The sequence below is a fragment of the Halichoerus grypus genome, chromosome 3, assembly GCF_964656455.1.
Source record: "Halichoerus grypus chromosome 3, mHalGry1.hap1.1, whole genome shotgun sequence".
In the NCBI taxonomy this organism is placed as follows: Eukaryota; Metazoa; Chordata; class Mammalia; order Carnivora; family Phocidae; genus Halichoerus; species Halichoerus grypus.
In genome coordinates this window covers 82,659,781-82,679,500 of record NC_135714.1, presented here as the reverse complement: position 1 = coordinate 82,679,500, position 19,720 = coordinate 82,659,781, and the positions used below count along the sequence as shown (strand labels likewise).

Here is a 19,720-nt window from a genome sequence, read left to right as displayed (position 1 = left end):
AACTCTTGTGTATTAATTTGGGAATACTAACTACCCTAACAAACATACCTTCAAATTTCAATGGAGCAACACAGTAAAAATCTATTTCTTCTTTTGTAAAGTCTAAAGCGGATTTTCCTTGTAGGTGGGCAGCATATCTCTATGTGGTAATCTAGGCATTCAGCTCTTTCCATTTAGGGTTATGCTTTCTCCTGTGCCCTAGAAGCCTCTGCATCCAGCTAAAGGATGGGAGCTCATTGGCTGAAGAAGAATGCATAACTGCTGCTTAACTGCCTTGGCCTGAAACTGATCAAACACTTTAGCCCATAATCCATGGGCCAGAACTAGTCACATGCACCCACTGAGATGCAAGCAGATGCCTGCCAGGGAATGGAATTCCTACATGGGCAGATGCTTTCCAGAGAGTATACTAAGGAAAGGGAAATACAATTTTTTTTTTAGCAGACTGCAAGTTGTTTTCTGCCACGATGGGCTCGCCCCTTCCCTTTTTCTCCTTTCTTTTTCTTCATAAGCAAAGGACAGTGTTGAAGTAACTTCTTGAAAATGTAAATTCCAAGTGTAAGGTAATTTTAGGAAAGTGATAATATAATCATGGACTACTTGGACAGTCTAATAGGATTTTAAAAAATGGCAGCAGATTGTAGGACATCTGAAAAAATATCTCAATACAAAAGATGATTTGGCTATTCCAGTATGCCACATATGCAGGTAACTAGTCCCTAGTTAATTTCTGCTGTGTAGTTTTCCTTTGAGTAGGGTCCAATTTTGTCCAAGAAGATGTGTTTCTGTTGCAACAGTATGGGACCATACACATGCATTAAAGGTGACTGGTGATAATAAGATGTGTTGTAAAGTGATTATGATTCATAACTTTTTTTCCCACACATACCTCAGCTAGGAGGTGTTCCAAACTTGTAGTGGACTGAAGGGTTTGCCTCAAAGGTGTGCCTTTATTTCCTATCTATATCATAAAACTTGTCTACGGTGCTGACATTTTAAGCCTTCTGATCTTGGTTCAAAGGTGTTTTTCCTAAACCTGAAAACTGTGTCCAAATAACGGTGGGAACTGCACCTCTGTTTGCAACATGTGGGATAAAACATTGTGGCCTTGGAAGTGAGCATCACTGGACATGGTTTCCTGGTCTTTTCTCAGGCAGGCTCTCTTCTTCACCCATAGGTCTTGGCATCCCTGCCTCACTCTGTGCCATCTGGCTAGGAACCAACTCCCCAAATCTGCCTTAGCAACTAGCACTGCTCGTGCTCAGGAGACTGTTTTCAACAACCACTTCCTGAGGCGATACAGTGGCCTCTCAGAGCTCATATTTTTATGACAGTTTTACTAGGCTCTAGGCTTTATTGAGGGCAAGGACCATTTTTAAATAACTGCCCCCCCCCCAACACACCCTACACACACATAGCACACAAATTACCTACCACAGTGTCTGGCATATAAAAGGAACACAATACATATTTATTGAATGCACTGTCTGCCTAATCACCACACACTATCCTGGGGTTGTGAATTGGGCAGCAGAATCTTGGAGCTGGTGGCAGCCTTCCTGAGTATGTGGGACACACCCCACATGGTCTCCTTTTGCTAGAAGGCCTCCAAGGAGGCTCCCCTGCCTTTTACTGTGAGCTCCTATTCCTTGCAGGCTGCATTGCTCAAGCCATACTCCAGCTCCATCAGTCAAGTTCTCAAACCTATTTTCGAATCTAATCCATGTCCCCTACACACTTCTGGCTCCATCTCCTAGCTCCCCTAAATCTTTTATTAGGCCTTTTACTGGGCTCATTGTCCAATTCAGGAAATAGGAAAAAAAACCCCTGATATTGGAGGAAGTAAGAAATGTAACAAGAAGGATGGAGGGTGAGAAATTTATTCAGCTCTCTTTGTTATTCACAAAGAAGCAAGCAAGCTCCAATCTCCTTGCCCGGTTGGTCAGAGAGAGGGGTAGTGAGCGGAGGTGACCTTCGGGCAGAGGGAGATTGGCTCCTCATTCTGTGGCGCGGCAGGCAGGTCAGAAAGGAGCTGTCGGGCCATTGTCACTCCCTGTCCTCCTGCGCCTAGCACTCTCTCCTTTATTCTCCTTCCAGCCGAAGGGACCAGAGTGGGGATCCGCCTTGCGCTTCAGGGCCCTGCACACACCGGGAGCACCAAGTGGACGTCGGATGATTGGAAGGAGCCAGGAAGGGAGGTGTGGTGCCACCAGTCCCAACCACTGGCTGCGTGCGCGTGTGAACAGGGAAAAGGCGACCCTCTCCGGTGTGTCTCCCGCCCCCTCATTTCTCCCAGGAGATCGGCAGGGCAGCCCTGGGTGACTCAGAGTTGCCGGGGGTCGCTTGGACTCCCGTCCCCAATCTCCTTGGCGAGCCCGCCCCGCACACTCCGCCACGTCCCTGGCCCGCGACGCTCAGAAGCGTCCCCCTCCTTAGAAAAGGTGTGGATGCATGGGTGGGAAACACTGATAACCACCACACCGCCCACAAAAAAGCCCCAATAGCAAAAACCACCGTACACCCATCACAGGCGGAGCCCGTCTCCCCAAGGTAAGTTGTTTATTCGTCGCCGTTTTGGCGATCCTCCCTGGACAGCTGCGGCAGCGACAGCGACAGCAGCTGTGCCGCGGGACCCGGAGCTCCCCGCGCTCTTCCTTCCTCCGCCCTCTCTCGGTGCTTCTCACCCCCACCCCCTTCCCTCCTCTCCCTGCCTCCCCCCTTTTTGCCCTCTCGCGGGCCACGCACACACCCGGAGACACCCTCAGCACTTGGCTACTCACACTGCGGCTTAACCCAGCCGACAAGGCACAGTTGCCAAAGCGGCGCGGGGGAGTGTGCGGGGTCCAGGGGCGGATGCCAAATGGGGCTGTGGGTGGCAGGGTACAGCCCCTCTCCTCCCAGCCGCGACCCCCTGCCCATTCTCCTTCCCTAATCCCGGCCTGCCAGCAACAGTGACACCTGAGCGGGGACTGGGCGGCGGAGGCGGCAGGCCCACTGGACTGGCAGCCGGGAGAAAACAGAGCGGGGGGCGGGGACGGCGAGGAGGAGCGGGAGGCGGGACGAGCGGGGAGGCCGCTACCTAGCAGTGAGTGACGCGCATGTCAGCCAATGGGCGCCCACAGCTTCGACGTCGGGGCGGGGAGCGAGGGGCTGGCTCCGCAGGGAGGTGGAGGCTGCCGGGGCGCTGGAGGCGGGGGCCGGGAGGAGGAAGGGGAGGAGGCGGAGGCGGGCGCGGTGGCGGAGGTGGAGGCGGCGGCGGCGGCGGCGGAGGAGGAGGGTAGGTTGCGCCCGGGACTGTGTCTGCCGAGCTCCGCGGCTGTGCCTGTGTGAGTGAAGGAGCGGCGCGGGGAGGCAGAGACGAGCGCGGGCGAGCGCAGCGGCGGGACGTCTCCGGCGGCCGCGGACAAGCGGCGGCGCCTGGTGTGGGGAAGCAGCGGCGGCAACAGCAGTAGCAGCAGCAGCGGCGGCCGCCTCTCCGCCGCCGGAGACGCCGAGGCACGGCTGGTGGCACTGACATCGGCGGCCCTGCCTCTTCTCTCTCGCCCCCGGCCCTCCCCATGTGATCGGTCTTAATCCCGGCAGAGTGCGCGCGTGGGGCTCCATTCCGCGGTGCCCGGTTTCCTTGCCAGGGTGGGTGCTCCTGTGTGCGCTTCTCCTCCCCATCCCCCTTCCCCCAAGAATAAAAGAAGAACCAAGAGGCGTGCTTAGAAAATAAATAAATAACCACCACACACGCGCAGCCCGGAGCGGAGTCGGCGGGGCTGGCGGCGGCGGAGGAGGAGTGAAGGCGGCGGCGGCGGCGAAGGAGGAGGAGGTGGAGGAGGAGGAGGAGGAGGAGGGACGCGCGAGAAGGCAGTAACTTTAAAGCCAGCTCAGAGCCCAGACCTCCAGCCGAGCGGTTTGCAGCGCGGCGGCGGCGGCGTTGAGTGTCTGGCCCGCCGGTCCGGTCGGGGTGTGCATTAGGACGGACGAGCAGCGCGTCGCTGTCCCCCGGCGGCTGGAGATGTCCGAGCCCAAGGCAATTGATCCCAAGTTGTCGACGACCGACAGGGTGGTGAAAGGTAAGCGGCGCGCCGCGGTCGCCCGGGTGCACCGTGTGCCGCAGGAACCCTCACGGCTTGCCTCCCCTCCCCCCGCCTCCGGTTCTCTCCTTGCTCCAGCCACGGACCTTCTAGGATATTGTGCAACCCTCGAACCCCCCTCCTTTGCGCGCCCTTCCCCCAGGCCTCCCACCCGGCCCCACTTGGGGCATTTTTATTTACGGGGGCGTCAGTTAGCAAATGGCTGAGCAGCGGGGAGGCGGCGGCGGGGGTGGCGGTGGCGGGAGGGGGCGCCCGGGGGGTGGTTGCTGGCAGGGTGTAGCTGCTGTGACAGAAATAGGAAGTGGGTGGCTGCTCGCAGGCTTGCATGGGATCGGGTTTATGATTTTCTTTTGCAGAGGGAGGGGTGATTTATGGCTTTTTAAAAATTAATATGGCATTTTTATGTGGCCGTGGCTTTCCACCGCCTGCCTCGCTGGGGCAGGGTTCTCTCGGCGCTCCATTGCAGCAATTCCCTCCGCGCCCCCTCCCCCTCCCCCTGAAAAGGCCTGCACAGGACTCGCGAGAGAGCGGGAGAGCGTGGGGGGAGCCCGGCGCTTCCTTCCGCGCGGGGCGGGGGCGGGGGCGGCCGCAGGCGGAGGGGGTGGCCGAGGGGACGCGCGGGGGCCGCGGGAGGCGGGGAACGACCCGTGAGCCCCGCCGCCGCCGCCCCGGGATTCCCCCGCAGGCCCTGAGAAAGACACGAAAAGCAGTTCTCCAACCTCCCTCGCCACCCGAGCCTTCCCCCGCCGACCTGTCATTGCTCTTGAATGGTTCCCCGCTGGAGCACACCTCCCCCGTGGTAACCTCACCCTGCTCGCTTCTTCCATGCCCCTGGCACCCCCTAGTTAACGGGCTATTTGATTCCTATTATTGGCTCCTCTCCCCTGCCCCGGGATCGTGTATACTTCTGCCTCTGGGGTTTCTGGCGTAGAGAAGCCGGGATGCGTGGGGTGAGGAAGGGGACCACCAGTGGTCTTTCTTGCTCGGGAAAACCCGCCGTCCTCGTTGTGTTCCGTGGTGGAGTGGGGGAGGAACCATCCTACGAATCCTGGAAGGATGGGACAACAGAGCAGCTCCGCCAGGATTAAGTAGTGTCCCTCATTCCTGGTGTTAGGACCCGGAGCAGAGCAGGGATGGGGTATGGGGCTAGGCGCGCAAGGGGCCTCTGAAATTGGAAACAGCACTGTCTGGTGTGGCGTGTGGCGTGTGTGTGTGTGTGTGAGTGTGTCTGTGTGTGTGTGTGTCTGTGCGCGCGCTGTGTGTAAAACAGAGATAGTATCTAATGTGGCCATGCAAGTAGAGTGCAAGGCAATAAAGTCATTTGCCCCGTGAGCACTTAGATGAAGTAACTCAGCAGCCATAAGACCATGATACAGAAGTCCTGGGGTGTCAGAACTGTTCATTGCTCCATTCAGATTTGCTCAGTTTTTAAAGTTGTGTGTGTGTGTTTCTGGTGATGGGGGGAAATTATTCTCTCCTTCTTAAAAAAAGAACACAAAATATCTTTTCTTGTTTTGGTTGTATTAGAATCAGTCCTGCTTGAATGCAGTATTTATAGACTCATCAAAATAAGGAGGAAATACCTTTGCAAAAATGATTGGAAATAGGACTATGGATGCACAGCTGTTCTTTCTGCAGGCATGGCTCCCCATGTTAAAACAGTGAATTCAAATTCATTTGAAAGAACTAGGCTTTGTATTAAGGGTTTCTGTTGACATTTTCAAAAATTAAGACCTTTTGCTGAACTATCAGAGTATTTACCTAATGTGTGAAGTTTAGGTGTAACTTCAATCTGTGTGTTTAGATTGCCTGTTTTCAAAACAATTAATGTACACTTGATCTTAGCCAAAAGGCCGAGAAGCGATCAAAACAATTAATGTAAAGCTTACAATTCAAATGATAGCAGTAAATGTGTCAACAATTAAAAAGCATTCATATGTGCACACATAAGTTCAGGTTCCCTGTTTTAAATCACAAAGTGTGGCTTTTCCCTGTAAATGGAAAGTTGTCAAGCGGGGAAGAATGTAAAAATAATTGTCCATATGTTCTGGCTTGGTGTCTTTACCGATTAATGTGAAGGAGCCCATTCAACCATTCCATGCCTATTTGCCTTGCTTTTTTCCAATGCTATAATATTTTTATAAATGGCTCTTTATTGTAAGTACACAAACCCCTCATAATTCCAAAGAAATGATTTACATATTTTTGCAGAACTGAAATGCACATGTGGATAATATAGGAACATAGGAAAGTCTCAAAATAGGAAAAGGTAATTTTGCATTTGTTTTGATAAGGATCTTGATGTGAATTTTGAATGTGAAATTTTGTTTATAGGAAAGAAGTTTTATTGACAAATCCTAATTTTAAGGTGGGCATGCTGTTTTTCTTATGCTTTCTTACAGATTTTATATTGTTGGCTTAACAGGCATTATCGAAAGGTGGATCCAACATTTTGTCACATATATGGTTTTTATAACTAATTATTTGAAATGGTAATCTATTTTGATTATCAGTTCTCTAAGAAATAGCATTTCCCCAGTATACACACGCTTAGTGAGTAGAAAGTGCATGTATGATGAATGGAAAACAGATGACCAAATGATTTTTCGTATTTACAAAATCAGATAAGACATAGTTCATGTAACCATGACTTTAAATTTTGTTAGAACGTCATCTCAGTGGTCTGAGGTTGACTCTTTAATGCAGGAAAAGGATTATCCTTGAGGAAATTTTTGTGCTCCTTAAACTTTCTCTCCTTTTACAAAGTACAGATAGTAGTATTTGGTTACATATAGAAATAAGTATTTGGATCATTATTACCATGGCCATGCCATGGTGTTTGTTTACAATTATCTGCATTAGTGTCATCTGGCTTTTGTTGTATAACAAATTGCTATTTACAAATAAAGCTGTGCTTGTGGTTTTGTTTGTAGTAATACCATGATGTGACGGCTTTCTTGATTTGTACTTCCAGAATGCAACTTTAGAAAGGTAGGTTGAGTTTAAGTCTCAACTAACTGTGCAATTTTTCAGGTTCATAGCATCTTCTAGAGTGTGTTTGGAGCCCGTGATCAGTTTTCCAAATCTTAAAAATGAAAGGGAATGGCAGCATTGGAGATAAAAAGCATTCATTTAGGTTACTGCAGAAAAAAAGTTACTTCGTTTAGCAAAACCGGTGCTGTTTCATTTTTGACTGTTCTTGGATAAAAACAATGGAAAGTATAAAAATTCATAGAAAAGATCTTGGGTAATGCCCTTTGTTGGAAATCCGAATAATTTGATCCATTTACTGTTTTACATTTTTTAAGGAAACAAAGTATACGCATAACTATATGGCAAAAGATGGAGGGCAGTAAATAGAAGAATGACCACTCTCCCCGCTTTCCCCCAGCACACCACATAGTCTGGATTTTCTCTGCAGTGGTGCTCCACAGGGCTGGTTTAAAACTGGCTTTTGTTCATTTCTCCCTGCCTGTTCCTGCCTTTAACTCCTTGACTGGCCCTAACATTCCCTCTTGGCTATAGAACTTTGCTACACGAAAGTCATACACTTAGAGGAAGTTAAATTGTATGTGATGGGTGCTTGCTTTGTTGCATCTCTTTCCCTTCCTTTTGATCCCATCCCTAGGTATTTTCTAAAGGGCCTCTTACCTTAACCCAAACTGATTTTAATGGTAGAAATTCCGGATACCATGACAGATTGATGGGGGGTAAATTCCTGGGAAGAGTTTTGGGGAATTTCTCAAAAACTCTAAGTAGCGAAATTTGTGCTATGTATCAGGTTACTTTTGGCTGTGGGGGAATTAAAAAAACAACAACACAAAAACAAAAAGCGCTGTCTTTCTTTGTATTGCCAGCTTATAGACTATTTGTGAAGTCAAAATACACATAGGGAAATTCTGGAAGGATATCTAAGATCATATAATCAAGGAGCTGGTAGCTAAGCAAAATATTAAGTAAACAAGGATTCAAGCCACCAGTGTTACTAGCTGAATGAGATGGTAATACTGCTTAAGAAGAAAATAAAAATATGCTACATCAGTAATAATCATCATGTTTGGATTTTGAAACAAAGTATTAAATAATGCCATTTATTTGTGGTGTGTCAAGAAGAGCTCATTGTGAATTTATTTTACTTAGATTTATTACCATCAGTTCAGTTATTCCGTGTATAATCTTTGTATCTGGTTTTCCATTTGAGTACAGTAAAACTGCATTAATTCAGTGTTACTAAACGTCAGTGTTTGGTGGCTAAAGTTTACATCAGCACTGGATATGAAGAAAGGGGTCTGCTAATCTAATTAATACTATAAACAACACGATTTGGGCATGGTTAATATACTTAACAAAACAGATTCTTTTCAGGACATACTGAATAGCGTGTAAATTGATGCTATTAATTATAAATTAGATTAATCAGTATTTTCTTTCAGGATTTCTACTGTAAAGTCAATATAACAAAAATGCATGGTTTTCAAAACATTTTGTAAACTTAAGGCTTAAAGCAACAATTGAGACTGTGATTCAGGGAAATTCCAGTGATTCTAAAATGCCATCAATTAGAAAATTAACATTTAAAAAATAATATTTTTTTTGGAAACTGGGGGAAAGAACCTCTACTTTAAATGAGCCATGTATTTTAAGACATCCAGTTAAAATGTGAAAAAAGTAACACCTTAGAATCTAGTTAGAGGTTTACTCCAACATTTGTTTATATTAGTTTAAAAATACGCCATTTTAAGTCTATTTCATGTTTTAAGTCTATTTGTTTCTATAAATATGACCTGTTTTTATTTGTAATCTTAGAAATATGAAATATGACTTTGATATACTGTACGCTTATAACTTTTATAATTGGCCTCTTATACTTTTCCTTATCTTTTCTGTGTCAGCCATGTGTAAAGTTGGAACTAATTATGAAACCAAATAAAGAATCCATTTAGAGTGACCTCATTGGAAAACAGCATTTTTCTAGACATACCTTCCTCTTAGCAAATCCAGTTAAATTACTATTTTGAAAGTTTTGTGAAAATATTGGACACTCCAGAACTGTAGAGAATGATGATGATTCATGATCTGGAACTTTGGTAAATACTAAAAAATCATATTGTTAACTTTTTTTCAGCAACTTTCTTGATATTCAAGAGAGATATGGTGAGATTTTGAATTCCATCTTTCTGTAATTGCCCTGTTATATTTTGTAAGTCACAGGCTATTTTCCTCAAATGTAAAATTGTACTCACCCCTCACTTGTGGGAACTTGAACTCACCACTCATAAGTGGAATTTGAGAGCCCACGCAGTCATGCTTGCTCCCCTCGCCTGGGAATGGCTATTTGGTCACTGCTGACACAGAATTACAAATGACAACGTGTTAATGTATTTTCAGGGTCACTCAAGAATAGTCAGAACAATTAGTATTGAAATCTGTGAATGCCTTGGGTCTACAACAGTAGCTTATGGTGGCATTTATTTTATAGTTGAAGAAATGGAGACAGAATAGATAGAATGATCGGTCACAGGTGGGACTAGAATGCAGGTAAGTGTAAGCACATTCTTTCCTTTAGCAGAGATGCTCTTCTCTTGAAAATCTGTTTGAAACTGTGACTTCTTTTGGTATATTTAAGCTATCACATTTTATTTCAAACTTCGCTTTACTGAATTACTAGCTATATAAAATAGCTGTAATAGGAGAAGAAGCTTTTATACCTGTGTATTTAGCAGAAATATAAATTCTGATGATAAATGTTATAATCTGGTTTGATCTTGGCATGAGATTTACTAAAGGAAAACTGTTAAAAATTATTTTCTGTTCAGGTATATACACAGAAATAGAAATAGCATATTCTCCTGCTAAAAAGTTTTATGTACTTTTATTTTGAAGGTGGTTATCATAAGCCTCTTTGTCTGAATTTCAGATAATGGCCCATACAGTTGATCTGGTTTGAGGGTTTTATTAATTTCTAGAGAATGATCAAACGAAAATACCAGCCAATGCTTCTTAAGGTGTTCACTCCTTTTTTTTTTTTTTTTAAAGATTTTATTTATTTATTTGACAGAGAGAGAGTTAGCGAGAGCAGGAACACAAGCAGGGGGAGTGGGAGAGGGAGAAGCAGGCTTCCCGTGGAGCCCGATGCGGGGCTCGATCCCAGGACCCTGGGATCATGACCTGAGCCGAAGGCAGGCGCTTAATGGCTGAGCCACCCAGGCGCCCCACTCCTTTTTTTAAAAATATAGTCGTCAGGTGGGAATGTAGGCACTGAAAAATGATTTCAGTTTATAAACTAAGTCCTTAGTAGTCTTGATATTTTCAGTATTTTTAACCCATTTTATTTTTACCATATTTCCTTCTTCTGTCTTCACACAGGCTCTATCATTGATAAGCCATCAATTATATATTTCATATGAAGTCAAATAAAACATTTCATATTCCTCTACTGTTAGGTATTCTGAATAATGGCTTAAATCAGATGGACTGTCAGCTTGAGGACCTAGACCTATGGCTGGGATCTCAAATCCATTTTACAAATGTATATGCAGTAGCCAAAACCTTGAAATTAAAAACAAAAACTGAGGAAGCAGTAATTATTTATTAAATTACTACATTTTTGGAATTAGATGTATTCTTTGTAAGACCATCATAGAGAGAAATAGAATTTTCTGTTTATCTTCTTCTTATTTCCTTAATCCATGCTTTTGCCTCACAGCAAAATATGGTCTGACTTTCTATGAACTATCTCCTGAAACTGGAAATTCTGCGAATGTCTGCAGAAAGCAAAACAAACAAATAGATACCAGAGATTTATGTTAACAGCTGCCTCCAGATTATGACATGCCACCTTACAATGTCTGTCAGTTTCAGGTACCTTTCTACAGTTATAAAACCAGAAGAATGATGGTTGATGTTGAGACAGAGAGCTTTATTTATATGGAGCTAAATTTTAAAAAAATCCCACCAGCTCTAAGGTTCTAAGACTTAGAGTCTCTTCTTATAGTAACTGTCTAGATCCACTTTATTTTTATCTTTCTGGGGAAGGAGCTACTACTTCTGATATAAAATGTTCAGTTGTCTCTATGTAGCATTAGAATGTTTTGGAGATTCTAGTATGTCGGTGTCTAAACTGTGTCTCCCAGGATGCTGCGTATGCTTGGAAGGTACATAAAATTGTTTGTTAATATGTATATTCAAAGTTTTAGTTTGAAAACTATGGTCATTGCCCCAGTGGTGCCTGGCTCAGTGCCTTGCTTCTTATGCACTGAATGTGTTCTTGTCAAATGACTTTGGACATTGTACAGTTCTCACGTGTGCCTCCTAAAGCAATAAATGGAGACAGATTATATGTTTATTTTGAGCTCATTATACTCTGATTCTTTGTAAATTGTTCTATGATGACTGTATGGTTAATTGGAATGCTTCCTTCTCCAGCCATATCAGGGAATACAGTATGAGAAGGAGGTATTAATAAGGTTATATAATTAGATTGAGGGCAGTTTTGTTGTTTGGTCATTTGCACTGGCTTTATGCCAGTTGGGTTTAAAAGGCTAAATCCTTTTCACTGTAATATATTAGCTTGAACTTGAAAGCTTTCTTTCAGTTTTTGTCGTATTTCCCCATAGACTGATCAAATTTTGACAGGTGAGAAAAAATATGTTAATCACTCAGTATTTGACATATTGGGTGATACATATTTTTTAATTATTGTTTAGATTTGGACTTGAAGAGAAAAGGACCTGGCAAATTCCATGAAAAAACAAACAAACAAAACCAAGACCAGAAAAAAACCCTCTTCCTTTGTTTACATCTCAATTTATCATTTTCTGTAATGCTTTTGTAATTCAGAAATGCAGCCTTCTTCAACATAACCTCCTGCCCTCCTCCTGCTCTCCTCTGGCCCCCAAAATGTCATTGGATTCTATCCAGTGGGAAGATATATGGGCTATGAGAAGTTAAAAAAATGTGGCACCAACTCTGCTGACTCCTTATATTTTCCTAAGTGGGCTTTAAGCCATCCGTTGACATGTGTTTTTAAACATCCTGTAAGCTATGCCATATTATCAAATTAAATTAAAAGCACAATATATTGTCTTACAATGACAGAACCTGAGTCAGGACTTCCAAGTTTGTGTTGTTGTTGTTGTTGTTATTTTGCTTTTTACAAAGGAATTAAATTTTTTTTTCATTATACCTGGCATCGTTGGTCTGCTATGCATATTTAATGTTAATAAAGTACATGCGTACCTTCTCTGTGTGGGTTTGATTATTGTCATGGTAACAGTTCTCATCACTTAATTCTCATCATTCAAGCCTTGGTTCAGATGTCGCCTCCTCTGGGACCCACATCTCCTGATATCTTCAGTTGGAGTAAAGGGACTCAGCCTCTTCATTTTCATGGAGGACACCTTGAATAGAGCATGCCCTGTGAAGATTTGTTTACCTATCTGCCTCCTTCCCAGGAAATGGAGAGCCCAGGAGAGTGGGGCCTGGCTTCACATATCTTTGTATATTTAGACCTAGTACAATGCCTACTGTAGATTAGACCCTTGATACGTGGTTGCTTAAAATGAACAGAATAACAGATAAAGGGTAAGAGGGGTTTGAATTTCTAAATTATAGGGTTCTTTTCTATTTTGAAATTTTGTGGATCTCGAATCATGGGCAGCTCACAAACTTCTGGTGAGTTTCTTGGTTGGCAAGTGCCAATCCTGTAGAAGGGTTTTTTCGCCAGTGTTTTTGAAATGCTTTCTTTTGGTTAGTTGAGCTTATATGTTTTATGCCCAATAGACAACCTGCAGAAGCATAATTGACAGGAGCGGCTTACCCAGGATGTGCTTGGTTTTCAGTGGGTCATTGTCAGTCAGAGGGGGTATAGGTCAAGTGTCTCAAAGGGGGGTGATTTTTTTTCTTCAGGAGGACTGGTGATGATACCAAGTTGAAGGAGAGCTACTATGACAAGCCTCTGGGAGGCTTAGATTAGACTGCACCATTATATTGCTTGCTTAGAAAAATACACAAATGCAAATGAATAAAAGCTAATATATTTAGGAATCAGAACAGAGATGTAAAACATACTTGCAGGCCTAGAAAAGACATGTCTGTGTAATACTAATAAAAAAATCTTCAGGGGGCGCCTGGGTGGCTCAGTTGGTTAAGCAACTGCCTTCGGCTCAGGTCATGATCCTGGAGTCCCGGGATCGAGTCCCACATCGGGCTCCCTCCTCAGCGGGGAGTCTGCTTCTCCTTCTGACCCTCCCCCCTCTCATGCTCTCTGTCTGTCATTCTCTCTCTCGCAAATAAATAAAATCTTAAAAAAAAAAAAAAAAATCAGGCGCATCACGTGAGTGTAGGCTGCTTGTGAGTCAGCTCTCCTGATGGCATGTCTACGTGGTGAATGTTTTTATAAAAGCTCAGCTCTGGGATCCACATCAGCTGGGAGGGAGTATGGTGAGGCACCTGCTCTCAACCTGGTCCTTACAGGGGACCACTGAGCTGCTAGCCCAGACTTGGTCAGATGCCTCCCCACTAAAGCAGGCTTCCAGGACTCTCTAAGCTTGCATTTATGGGCTAGGATTTCATCTGTTTCCCTAGTGCTGTGAGAGTGAAAATACTTTTCCTTCATGGAGTTGAAGGCTAGGGAAATTATAGTTTCCCACATAAAATCACATCATTGTCAACTTCTGCCAATTTGCATTCAGCAGTCAGGAGGAATCTCTCTGTTGCCTTCACCTCTGGTCAGAATTCTACTTGAGTACTCTGTGTCATTCCACATGCACTTTGAGAAGGAGGTGTAGAAAACTTGTAGTATCTTAAAAAAAAAAAAGGTTCCTCCCCCTTCCCCAAGTTATTAAAGAACTTAAAATTGTGACAGGAACTGAGAGATTATTCAGTCTGAATGAGAAAAGTTGAGTGGTAATTTAACTGTAGAGTTCGGGTTTTAAAAAGTCTCTTTCTACAGTGGATCACACTCATTATCACCACTACCAACTGAATAAGAGAAAACACTATTGGCAAGCATCTGTGATTTAGGTGACTTTTTTTTTAAAGCAGTCATGGACATTTAACACTGGCATAGATTATGGGGGAATCTTTTGAACAGAGAGAATAAATGGCTCTCATTTATTTGGGTTGTATGTGATCTAAATCTAAAATTACGAAGTTTTGAAGCTGGAAGAAACTTTGGAAATCAACCCCTCATCTGGCCTGAAGCCAGTGCCCTGACTCTGTATGGTGAGAGCGACTGAGAGATGAGTGGGAGAACTTTTATCTCTTATACTTGCTGTGTCTGAACCAAAGCAAAACAAACCAAACTCAGAATTGGAAGGTGCAGCGGTGATCTAGCCCAGGCCATCCCCAATGTGGAATGTCCTGTCCAGCCTGCGTGATGGATGGTAATCCCACTGTTTCACGAACACATGTAATGAGGAGTTCTCTACTTACTGAGACCTGCTCTCACTTCTGCTTGCCAGAGTGCTTCCTTAGGGTTGATACCAGTCTAAATGCTGGAGTACACAGTCAGTCATTATGCCTAGCATTGCCCTACAGAGTTCCATAAAATGGGCCTTGTCTTTCACAAGAGAGCTTATTTGACATTTAAAACAACTTTCATGTTCTTAGGTCTTCTAGCTATACCCCATATGGCATCATTTCTGGGTCCTTCCCCAGCCCAGTAGCCTTTCCTTAAAACCATGTAGGTTGTTAGGGTCTTTGGAAAATGGAGACGTGAGTTAAGGTACATCGTGGCTAATCTACTTTCATCGAACCTCCAGCACCTTGAGCTTGGTTGCCTAAGCAGTCTTGCTTTACTCTTCTGTGTCCTCATGCTGACCCTTAAACTTCCCGAAACTCTAGTCCTTCACTGGTGGGCCCAGTCTAGTATGCATCCCATGATGCCCCTTGGCTGGGTGAGGACTGCCACTGCCATCTTACTCCTTGTGCCCTTTCTATTGAAATTCCCTTCAGTTGTATCACCTCCCAGGACTGCAGCTTTCAGGTGTCAAATACCTAACCTCTGTAAGTAGAGCTTTCCAGAAAGCCTGAATAGCAGATACATGGCTCTCTCTCTGGAGGTGTTGCTTTCATTTTACTTGCTTTTATTTGTAATACAGACCAGTAATAAAGACAGCATGATAGCTTGACACCGTGGTGATGTTAGCGCAGTAACTGAGGACAGGCCAAGTCCCTTGCTGACTTTGCAAATCACACCACCACGAAGGCAGCTCAGCACGCCACTTGCCCAGAGCCGTCCCTTCCTCCTCTGCCACCCAGTCTTTGAAGGCTGTTGATAAACAGCTCCTAAGGCCTTTGGGTTTGGCTAACCCAGTGAGTTCGATTGTCATTTGATAACTAGTTTAAGTTTCACTGAGGCCTAAAAGAGGCCAGTGCCCTCCAGCCAGGGTGTCACAACACACTCCCGTGTCCCACTCAGCTGTCAGGTATTAGCAGCTACTGACAACAACGTACACAAGTTTGCAAATGACTTACTTAAAAATATCTATGTATAAACGAGGGTGGATTCATGCTCAACCCTAAAATACTACTTTCCCTTAACGTTCTGATGTGTTTCCTCATGCAGGAGAGGAAGGGATAGAGCTGCGGCTGTCATGGTGGGCATCTTGCATAACCCGCAGTCTTCTTGATCTTCTGATGTACTTTAATCACAGTGGGACTTCTACATCCTTATAAGCCTGGCGTGTTTGCTCTGTTCCAGCGAGCATTTTTGAGGAGAGTTTCTTAGAGTCTGCATTCACGTGTGCTTGTGTCTTGTGCAAGTGAGCGTCATGTCGTGTGCATCTTGACAGAAAGAACGGCTGACACGCGCAGTCAGAGAGTGTACCTTCACTGGCCAGATCTGTCGACTGGCCAGATCCTGCAACACCAAGGGAGGCACCTCTGGGGTGATTTCAGCGTGCTCAATGCAGCCTTTTCTCCTCAAACATCTCCCAGGGGCCATGCCCAAAATACCGTGTTTAGTTATGAGGATGAGTTGGCCTTCTTTGAAAGAAGTTTCATAAGCAGCCGATCTTTAAAAAATAATTTGGTGAATTGACTAAATTTTTCTTGGCCTTTGGCTAGTACTGAATTCAAGAAAAATCCTGTGTTTCAGGAGACTTTTTGAGAGAAACTTTCCTGTCTCCTTTTGAAGAACTCACATCCCATGCTTCTTGTATCACTCAATTTTCTATCTGCTCCCCTCAAGTGTGATACAATTGTAACATCCTAGCTGGCAAATAGATTAAATAATCCATTATTGAGTATAAAATGACTGTTGAAAAAGTATTATTTCCTTTACTTATCAGGCCATTCATCTACCCATCCATCCTTCCATCCTGTCCACGCATGCATCACTACTTGCCTGGCTCTGTGCTGTGTGCTCGGGGCTTAAAGTAGGAGAACTCTGAAGGTTGCTATCCAGTGTGTGTATGTTGTGTGGCGGAGGAAGCAAATCACAATGTAAGTGGCAATTACTTTAATAGCAGAAGATGCAACATGCTGTGGAGTGCAGGGAAGGGAGTGATTAACTGTCTTCATAGATTGTGCTTTCATTTTTTGGCAAAAATAAATGGAAGCAATATTAATTTTTTTTCTGTGTGTATTATATATAAGCACAATGTTAGGACATGGGCTTATTTGTAAATGAGGATGGCATAAAAGGAACTACGAAAAGAATGATGAGTGTATGTGGAATTCTGTAGCTGTTATAGTTTACCTGTGAGCAAGGTGCGTGAGAAAGAATCATGGGTTGTAGAAGGTGGAAGAGGCTTTAAAAGTCAACTAGTTCAAGTATTTAAAAAAAAAAAAACACACACACACACACAACAAAAGAAAAACACCTTTCGTATTAAATGGTTAATAGCTTCCCTCCCCTGTCCCAGATTATTTACAGCGATGAAGAGGCAGCATCAGAGTGTGAAAAGAACATTGGCTTAAGTGTGACAAAACCTGCATTTACATCTTGCTTTCTCTGTGTGCCACTGTGTGTCTATGGGGAAGTCATGTAACAACCCTGAACCGGTTTTTCTTACTGAAAAGTGGAAATGATAGTATTAACTTTGCAAGGTTATTGTTACTATGAGAAGAATTGATTTGAAATGCCTGGCTTACTGCCTGCTCGAAAGAAGTCCTCAATACACGTTAGGCATTGTGGGTGGTTGGTTTTTTTTGTTTTTGTTTTTGTTTTAAATTGTTGGACAGCTCCTTTGAAAGCAAAGCTTTTTGCTTCTAGAAATAACCTGCATTAAAGTATTCATCGCCTCCTACCCATTGTCAGATCCACTGCAGTTTGAGGTCCTCTGCCGCTGAGACAAGGTCATCAATGACCGTCCAGTTGCTGGCTTCTCTGGTATTTGACATAATGGGCCTCCTCTTCTTAAAATGTTGTCTTCATTGGCTTTCATGGATTTCCTCTTTGACTTATTTGCCATCTCCTCTCAACTGAATCCTAAATGTTGATGTTCCTTTTCTTTTTACAAGTTCTTCCAGGCCATTTCATCTCCTTACACACATAGGATTGACTACTGCTTATAGGCTGATGAGTAACACGTCTATATTTGTAACCTAATCTTTTCTCTGGAGCTTTCTCTCAAACACTATGCAGAACAGTTGCTGTGGATGGGTGTGGTGAAAATAAAGTGGGGTATTTCTTCTCCCGTGTTTCCTAGCCTGGTTGATGTTACCACCATCCATCCAGGTTAAATAAACCTGTCATTAAGTTCAGGTCTTCTAAATATTTCACCTAGTGCTGCAGTAGCTTCCCAACATTAGTCTTTTTGCTTTCAAACTTGTCCCTTCTCATAAATTAATTTTCCCATATTGGCACCAGAGGGATCATTTAAAAATGAACATCTGGAAAAAATAAACGTGAATGCTTAATTATGCTAATCCCTTATTTGGTTGTTGATCTTTTTTTTTACTGGTTTGTAGCATCTCTTTATGTATTATGGAATTTGACCCCTATTGCGTGAATTTTGAAAATAGGTTGAATATAGCATATGTTACATTGTACTGCATTTAAGTCTGCAATTTATTAGAATATACATTCTTGAGAGCAGAGACAACATTTTTTATTTATGAGGTGTATTCTGAATGCTTATCTGTGTTTGGTCTATATAAAGTTGATTGGGCTAAACTGAACTACTTAAAAATCCCAATACTTTCCATAGCTTTGTATTTGCTTTACCTCCAGATAGAACACTCTTGCTCATTATTGTGTCCTTCTGAGTAAAACTTCTCTGATCTCCTCAGGCATAGCTGTCTGAATACTTCTTATACTTTGTATACACAATATATCATAAACATTTGCAACAAAATTTTCTCTTTGTGAAATTACCCAGGAAGGCCTTATCTACTTCATCTCCTCAATGCTTAGCATGATGCCTGGCATATAATTAATCATATTCTTCCATCCCCCGCCCCTGCAAACAAATTGATTGGAAAAGATATACCTGTTCATCACAAAAGCATAATGATACTAGCACTTCCTTTTTCTCCCCCTCTAGTATCATACTTTTTATTAATGTAGTTCAAGTTGGATTATTTTTCCTAATACTCTTGACTTAGGGAATACCTGATCTCCTCATCCTCCTGCCCAGGCATGTTCACTAAGATCTATTAAGCCAAGTCTCCTTCACCCTATTTTGTAATTATTTTATACAATTCTAAGCACAACATTTACAGGAATACGTTAGTTTGATTTAAATCTTCCTTACCTTGTCCTCTGGTTTTAGCCTTTTTAGATCTTTTATTTAAACATCTGGATTCTTTTACTTCTTCTTTTTAGTTATTTGCCCCCTTATGTCCATAGTAGATTTTCCTAGACCTTTTACCTAAATCTGGCAACCAAATGAATTTTTGGAGCCAGTCGCTTTAGATGAGTAAGTTTACAAATCTTTTAGGTTCTGCATATGTAACATGGGAAAAAAATCCCACCTGTGTTAATAAGAAGCTTGTGGCTTCTGTACAAAAAAGGGAAATGCTTGAATAATTGGTTGTCCTTGATCTTTTCCTTACCTAATTAGTGTATTTCTATGACTGTACTTTGGAATGATAAATTTTTAGAAAATGTCCAATGCTTTTGCCTACCCTGAGATTTGTTTTAATCTTTTGGCAGTAGAAGAAATGAATTTTCCAGGGATGATGATTAGACTTGGTGTATTTATTGCTGGCATTTGTTTTGTAACATACTACATTAGTTACATTTGGAGGGAATACTTTAACTTGTCAGCTACTTTGCTTCTTCATAGGATCTTAGTCAAAGTAAATAAATAATCAAGTGCCTTTATGTATTTTTGAGATTTCTATTCTAAAAATGTTAATAATATTAATGTATATGCCCTGCACATGCATTATGTAATTTTTCCTTCCAATAACTCGGAGGCTGGAGGAGATGCAGTACCGTTTGAATGTCACACAGCAAGTAAGTAGTGGAACTAGTATTTGGATTCCAACAGTTTTGACTCCAAATCCTGGGCTTTTACCACCATAACAGTATGTTGAATTGCACACAAGGTCAAATTCATGAGGTAGCATCAATGAATTGATAGAAAATAGACTTTATTAGGGATTTGTTTTTATATAAAATATTGTCACTGCTGGCAGTCATTTTAGTAGATTATCATTGGCTTTTTCTATGAGAGAAAAATCTA

The 19,720-nt window shown here is 43.1% G+C and overlaps 1 protein-coding gene and 2 long non-coding RNA genes across 5 annotated transcripts in view; 2 read left to right on the top strand and 1 right to left on the bottom strand.

Moving 5' to 3' along the window:
* Window positions 1–1,864: 1,864 nt before the first annotated feature.
* On the bottom strand, window positions 1,865–3,037 carry LOC118537992 (uncharacterized). The gene is made up of 2 exons (XR_004918387.2): window positions 2,781–3,037; window positions 1,865–2,139 (listed from the first exon to the last, which is right to left on the bottom strand). It is a non-coding gene; the product is annotated as an uncharacterized LOC118537992 (long non-coding RNA).
* A 229-nt stretch (window positions 3,038–3,266) lies between these two features.
* Window positions 3,267–19,720, top strand: part of PPP3CA (protein phosphatase 3 catalytic subunit alpha) — a 309,291-nt gene continuing 292,837 nt past the window's right edge. Inside the window, exons 1-2 of one of the 3 annotated variants that reach the window (XM_078069002.1) lie at window positions 3,269–4,061; window positions 7,016–7,073. Coding sequence is in view for 2 of the 3 variants with exons in the window: in XM_078069001.1 (XP_077925127.1) it covers window positions 4,004–4,061 (58 nt within the window). In the remaining variant the exon portion in view is untranslated. Of the gene's footprint in view, window positions 4,062–7,015; window positions 7,074–19,720 lie in introns of all 3 variants that reach the window. The other 2 variants (XM_078069001.1, XM_036095790.2) reach the window with 2 other exon arrangements.
* LOC118537991 (uncharacterized) lies at window positions 7,084–12,324 on the top strand. Its single transcript, XR_013446416.1, has 3 exons — window positions 7,084–9,169; window positions 9,562–9,620; window positions 10,789–12,324. It is a non-coding gene; the product is annotated as an uncharacterized LOC118537991 (long non-coding RNA).